This window comes from Cinclus cinclus, chromosome 12, assembly GCF_963662255.1.
Source record: "Cinclus cinclus chromosome 12, bCinCin1.1, whole genome shotgun sequence".
In the NCBI taxonomy this organism is placed as follows: domain Eukaryota; kingdom Metazoa; phylum Chordata; class Aves; order Passeriformes; family Cinclidae; genus Cinclus; species Cinclus cinclus.
This window is the reverse complement of record NC_085057.1, coordinates 7,807,498-7,814,434: the sequence shown is the minus strand read 5'-3', so window position 1 is coordinate 7,814,434 and position 6,937 is coordinate 7,807,498. Positions and strand designations below refer to the sequence as shown.

At 48.8% G+C, this 6,937-nt stretch overlaps 1 protein-coding gene across 1 annotated transcript in view; it reads left to right on the top strand.

Annotated features, from left to right (window-relative positions):
- Positions 1–353: 353 nt before the first annotated feature.
- The window catches only part of PTPRG (protein tyrosine phosphatase receptor type G), a 387,945-nt gene continuing 381,361 nt past the window's right edge, over positions 354–6,937 (top strand). The window contains exon 1 of the mRNA XM_062500771.1: positions 354–438. Coding sequence (XP_062356755.1) covers positions 354–438 — 85 coding nt within the window. The remainder of the gene's footprint in view (positions 439–6,937) is intronic.

Below are 6,937 nucleotides of genomic sequence, written 5' to 3'. Positions count from 1 at the left end.
GCCCCGTCCGCGGCATGCGCGCCCCGCCGCTGCTGCCCGCCTGAGCCGCGCCGCCCCGCGCCCGCCGAGCCGCGCGGGGGGGTCCCCGCACCCCGCTCGTCTCTGTCCTCCCCCTGCCCCGCGCTTGGAGGGTTTTTTTTTTTTCCCCCCCCCCGTAGAGGAGGCGAGCAGGAGCCCCCCGCTTTCTCCCGCAGGAACAGGGGTGCGGGGAGAAACTTATTTTCAACAAGTTTTTTTTTTTTTTTTTAATTTTTGCCCCCTTCCCCCCCCCCCCCCCCCCCATTTTTTTTTCCCCCTTCCCCTGTGTGTTAATTATTTTAGCCCCTTTCCCCTTTCGATGTGCGGCTTTGGACATGCGGAGGCTACTGCAACCGTGTTGGTGGATCTTTTTCTTGAAAATCACCAGCTCCGTGCTCCATGATGTGGTGTGCTTCCCCGGTGAGTGAGCGCGGCGGCTGGGGGGGCTCCCGGTGCCTCCTCCACACGTGTCCGCGACCCCCGTAGGGAGCCGGCGGGGCACCCCTGGAGCGCGGAGGATGCGCCACGGCTGGCGGGGGCCCCTTTGCCGGGGCGGCTGCAGTGCCGGAGCTCCTCCCGTTCCACAGCACCCTCCCGGCTGCGGGCAGCGCTGCCCGCGAGTGGGGCCGGGAGCGGAGCGCGGGCTCGGCTCCGCGCTGCCGGCGCGGTGTCCCCTGTCTCCCGTGCATTGCAGCGCGGGGCGGGCGCAGGGGGGCTCCTTGTGCGCCGCTCCTCTTCCGTAGGGGCTGCCTGGAGCTCTCTTTGTGCCGCGGGACCGCCGCTGGTCGCCGCAGAAGGCAGCGTGACTCCGCGCTCCGACCCCGCGCCGCAGCCCCCGGTCCCCCGCCGGAAAGTTGGCGGTCGGTGCGCGGGTCCTTGCCCTCCCCACGCCACTCGTGTCCGCGGTGGGGGTCTCCCCGTGCCGACCTTGCCGCGGCGGGGAGCGGGGGGAGGGGGGGGGGAATTCCGCGGGGCTGCGCGCCCGCTCCGCACCGGGGCTGGAGCCGTGCGGCCACCACCGCGCACCCCCGGGACAGGGGTTCCGCGGCCGGGGGGCACTCGGCGACCACCGTGCAGTTCTCCCCCGCTTCGAACCCCCGCGGCCGGCGCCCGCGTATCTCTTCTTTCCCCCGCATCGAGCCGCAGGGCTCGCGTGTGACGGGGCCGGGCGGGCGCCCTCCCTCCCCGCGGCCCCGCCGCTCTCCCCGGCCCGGGGGAACTCGCGGGGCTCGGGCTCCCGCCGCCTCCGCAGTGCCCGGGCCGCCCGCCAGGGGCGCTGTGGCGCCGCCGGCTCCCCCGCGGGGCGCGCGCCCCTCCGCCGGCGCGCAGCGCGGGCCCCGCCCGGCGCGCTCCCGGGCCGCGCGCGTGCCCGCCGGGATCCGCTCCGAGCGCTCCGGGAACGGCCGGGGCTCCCCCAGGGATCCGTCCAGGGGGATGGCCCGGGGGGCAGCGCCAGCCCCTCTTCCCAGGGAATGCCCCCCCCCCCCCCCCCCCCCCACACCCCGCGGCTTCTCCCGCCCTCGCCCTGGGCTCCTGGTTGTTCACCGCGGCCAGGTGTGCGAGAGTCCAGTGAAATCATTAAATTCTGGAGGTTTAATAGGAACTTCCACTTTCGTTTATCCTCTCTTTTTCTTTTTAAATTTCTCTTCCTGGAATACTCTTTTTCTCTAACACGGAATGCAGAGCTAAGCAGATAGACTTATCCCATCCCATTCCTTCCAGCAGCTTCTCACACGGCGAAATGATTCGAAGCAAAAAGAAACTAAGTTGGGGAGAGGGTTAATACCTCTGCAGCTTTTGACCAAACATTTATCTTCTTTGTATTGATTTCTTCTCAATTTCAGCCCTCGGAGTGATGCCTTTCTCTGTGGTTCTGATATATATTGTATAGTAATTACAGCTAGAAGGCAGGCTCCAGGAATGCTGCAGGAAAACAAGCCCTGATGTTGGTTTAATATAACAGTATTGTATGACTTGCTGATTTAGATCAGCGATGTGTGAACCAGATAATATTTGTACTACGGTTCGAATATGAAGATGGATGCAAGCAGAGGATAGTAGGATACTCGCAGAGTGTTGGTAAACTCTTTAATGCCAGAAACCATAAAACAGCTGTGTAATACCCGGGAACGTTTCAGGGCTGTTCGTTGCTAAAGGTTTGCCTGGAAAGCAAACTCTTTTCCAGGAAGGCTTTTATGCCTTTGGTTTTTGTACAGATCTCCCATGTTAGACCTCAGTACCTCGCTTGCTCCCCTGAGCTTTGCTCTGAAGGGCAGCAGTACCTGGTGTGTGTGAGCCGAGGGGTGCTGAGTGGAACATCCTGATAAACGGGGACCCTCGGACTCCGATCCCGCACATCAGAGATGCCCGAGGCAGGAAAGCTGCAGGGAGATCTCTGTGGGCAATGGCAGGACGCTGGTGCTGACAACATCCAATGGCAAATCATCGGAATTTGTGTTGGCAGGGAATCCCGGCCAGATATTAACCATTTAGTATCTACCACGAATGTACCTTCTCGTAGCATTTTCTAGAGAGGATTAAAGAAGTAGGGTATTTGTCAACTTGGTTTTAGTTTGAAAGCATCTTTCTTCCCTCTGCTTCGTATCTAGCTCCCTTTAAATGGAAGAGAGGTGCCTACTTGTTTTCTCCCCTGCAAGTCACTTTACTTTGTGAGGAAACATAAAGGCTATTCTTTTCTTTGTTCAATAACAATAAATGAACCGTGTAGAAAATAAGTCCTTGCAGTATTTCTTTGTTAGTAGTGTTGTAATAGGGTTTCACTGTTTAAGTAGGGTTTCTTTATTGTTGTTCCTTTGGCTGCAGTAAGAGAAAGGAGTCACTCGGGCAAAAAAAAAAAAATGTGGGTAAGGTTTTCCTCTTTCTCAACTGTTTAGTGCATTTCTCTGCGGGCTTGTCATTGGTAATTGTTTTGGTTAATATATCAAACCAAGACAAGGTAAGAGAGGTTGTTTCCATGGGGTCTGTTTGCTCATTAATTTAAATTCACAATACCAAGAATCAGTAAGACAAAAATATTAGCATTACAGTGATATCCTTACTATCTTATTTCTTGGTGCTTTGCCAAGACAGAACAAATATGTATCTGTAAGGGAAAAAGTACACGTTTGTGCAGTTCTTAGCTTTTACTTTGATAGTCCTGTTGTCTAAGGAATGACAATTGCTACCATTTTCTTAGGCTAGATGCATAAATGAAAGTAATTTTCTTGAGTCTAGATTAGCTCTTTGGTAATGAATCAAATTGTTGCTAACCTGGTAACTGCCTGAATGGGTTTTGGATTTTGAGTCTTCATAGATCTCAGCTGAGAGTTAATTTTGCATGTAACTGTCTTCTGCTTGGAGGAAAAATTACACCGGGAGCTATGCCTTATCAAGTACGTAAATAGTGCTTCAGATATTTTTAAAGGTACAGAGGAGACTGGCTTTGTCTAGTAAAGATTTTACAGAGGAAGGTGCATTGTGCACATAGAGAAATACGGAATGTACAGGAGAGGGCCCTCCAAGACTATTTAGTCCTGTGGCTTTTATGAAGATGACACTTCGTACATTTTAATTATCCCTTATTTCAGTGCTGTTTCAAAATACGCTCTATGTTACGGGAAGTTGGTAATGGAGTCCTTGCAGGTAAAGACAGTCAAGTGAGCCTTCCCAGGCTGCAAGAGCTGAGCTTGTGATTTGCTTCTTGGGGGGAACTCCAGGGAGAGCTTTGCTGTCCCTTAGCAGGCTTGCGGTTAACGGGGCCTGGACCAGCGAACGAAAGTCTTCAGGTAGTCACAGGAGCTGTCTGTGCTTGCAGCCAGAGGAAGAGGCTTCCCCTAGTTGGGAGGGAGGAAGAGGCATCACAGAAGGAAAGGACTAAAGTACATTCAAAAAATGAAAGGAGCACAATTGGAGGGTGACTGGGATTCCCTCAGCCATATTGCAATATCTACAAAGCCTGGATCCAGGCTGGGGGTGTTGCCCTGCTTGGAAGAACAAGGATTTTTGCCTGTGTGTGCGAGTTAGGAGTTCTTTTATTGCTCTCCTATTCTCTATACCTTCTCATTTTTGCTCTAGGAAAGGAGGATGTAAGAGTTTCTGATCCCATTCAGAAAAGGGGTGTCTTAGAGCAGTGAAGAGCTTCTGTGAGTCCAGCAGAGATGTCGTGTCCTTCACGCATCCCACCTGCATCCACGCTGGAAATCTTTGTGGAACAAATAGATCCTGCTTGGTACCATAAAAAAAAAAAAAATCACTGGAAATCACCTACACTCCCAGTTTCTGTCTTTCCAGGGACAAATGTCGACTGTACTATTATCAAGGTCTGTAAATTTAATAGTTGGAATTTGTTTCCAATTACAGAAAAGACAGCTAACAGCTCCATCCATCTTATAATCAGTGCTCAAGGACTAACATACTTACAGTTTTCTGAAATAAATGTTATTAAAGTTGACTCTAATTTAAATGTTCAAGTTTCATGGTTAAATTAAGGAATGACTTCAAACTATTAATCTCAACTGTCCTTGGAAAAAAGTGCTAATCACTTGGTTGCTGCTTTTTAGCAGCCAAATGAACATGTGGCATGATGTGCTCTGAAGCCTAAGGGTCTAGTAATAACATTTACTTTAGCTAATATATAACTTTAATTGGAGAAATTATGAGAAAATGAGACTAATTTCTGTTTGCCCAAGTTATTGTGCTTCCATTTTAAAAAAGTTACGCCTGTGTGTTGATGAAATTGTAATTATTTATGTTTATGTACCATGCTACTTTAAGTTTGATTCTAAACAATTCTTAAGTATTTTAGGAAGCGAAATCTTATCAACAAATAAGTGTAGAGTCATCTGAGGATTTAGATAGGCACCACATGGGTTAATTTATGGTTTATATATTCCTTCTGGGGACTTCTTGCTGCTTTAGGTGTCTAAATATCTTTATCAAGTTTTCCCTTTTCATGAGGTAAACTCATGTCAGTGTTTCCTCCAAGTGAAAATTGTGGATTTGCGTATTCTTGCACAGGTTGATGGGAATAAACCTTCACAGATGGCCAGATCCAGCCCAGTTCCACCAGGGAGGATCAGTTTTGTGAATTTCTCTGAAGCAGAGAAGGAAGATGAGCATTAATGCACCCTTTCATCCCAAACAGAAGAACCTGGGGTGTGGTCAGTTGGAGGTGTCCAGCTAGAGAATAACTTTTGATGAAAGCAACTAGTTTCCACATTTGGGTGCCCATAAGCCTTTAGAGAAAAAAAAAAAACAACAACAAAACCCACAGAAATATGATCCTTGAGTGCTGATAATTGTTCCATTACTCAGTATCTTGTGCTGATGATCATGTTATCTGTATTGCAGAGTGCACATTACTTGCCCCAGGGCAAATCAAATTGGTTTCCTTCTTTCAGTGGTGCTAACAGGTCCTCCAAGCTCCAAAGTGATCTCAGCCCGCTTCAGTGAGGAGTTTTGAATGACTGGGCTGCACTGGTCCTGTCTCCAAATGCTTGCCTTTCAATGTACACTCATCTTCTTGAGGCACAGCTGCCAGGACACAGCAGATTCCAGCTCTATGCCTTGAGCTGTCACATATTTGTGGCCTAAGCAAAATCTCTTCCCGCCCTGAAAGTGAACAGATGAACTGGGGAGCAGATTGCAAGCACAGCAATGATGCTGCAGAGATACTCCATGGATATTGCTGCTGTTGCCTCATTTTTCCTTTCCCCTGACATTACTACAGGGAAGCTGGAGGAAACCGTGCTGGGGATAATCTCCCCACTTCAGAGGAGGAGTGAAGGCACAGGGTAGTAAGGAAATTCAGAAGTTCATGCAATCACTGTAAGATGTGTTTTGCTACACTGAATGGCTCACTTTGCAGCAATTTGAATTAGTATTCAGGTGAACTATGGTTAAAGTAAAATCAGTTAGTGTATGGCCTTTTTTTTTTATGTGGTTTTATTATGCATCTCCAAGTTTGCTTGGGAGTTGAAGTGCTGGTGCTCTTAATTATCAAGTCATTTGAATAATGATGAACCATTTTCTAGAACTTAAAACATGACTGCATCATGCACCTGCCAGCAGTACTGGCACATAAAATCTCAATTGACGTGGGTGTTGCAGTTTTCCTATGTATAAATGCTGCAGTGATGCCTGATAGATGTTTATCCTGTCCAGTGCCTGCTTTGAGGGACTTTGCATTTATAGTGTGGGGGCTTTTCTGAAGAAAATCTAAGTGTTTTGAGACTTGGATGCGTAGCTTAGGAAAACTCCTTTGAAAAATCCTTTTCTCTGCTTGCAGCAATGTAATGAATGAAACCCTGAGCCCTGAAGAGCTGCAGTGGTATTTAGGAGCAAAATGCTGGATGTTATTTGGTCTTGTGGCAGCTGCTTTGTTCTCTTTTTTTGAAATAAAGTGTGCCTGTCTTCCTGACAGAGTGCTGTTAAAAGTTGTGTTGGGAGTCAGTTTATTCTGCTGACAGGAAAGGAAAGCTATCTGATAACTTCTCGCAGGCAAAGTGAAGAGTTGTTCAGTTTTCCCACACCTCACTCCTTCCATCTTCTGTCCTTGCAGGAGGCTTGTAAGAGATATAGGAAATGCTATAATACTTGCTTTAACCAAAGCAGTGCCTTGCCCTTTTCTTGCTCCTATAAAAGTATCTGCTATTGGATTATTGTTTTTTAACAGTCTGAAGTCTCACACCCAGAGTTCCTTGGAGAGGTTGTCCAGCTGGTTGGTAACCAGTGTGGTCCCAGAGTAGAAGAGGACTTCAGTGTAAGAGGAGGTGAACACTGAATAAAATAAGTAGGATATGATGGTAATGTTGTGCCAATGCACTGCCTAAGTAATTTTTCTACTGCAGCGGTAAATAGAAATTATTCTGTCCTGACCTGTGTTGATGGTCCTCAGCTGAAAGCAAATGACTTTCTTTTG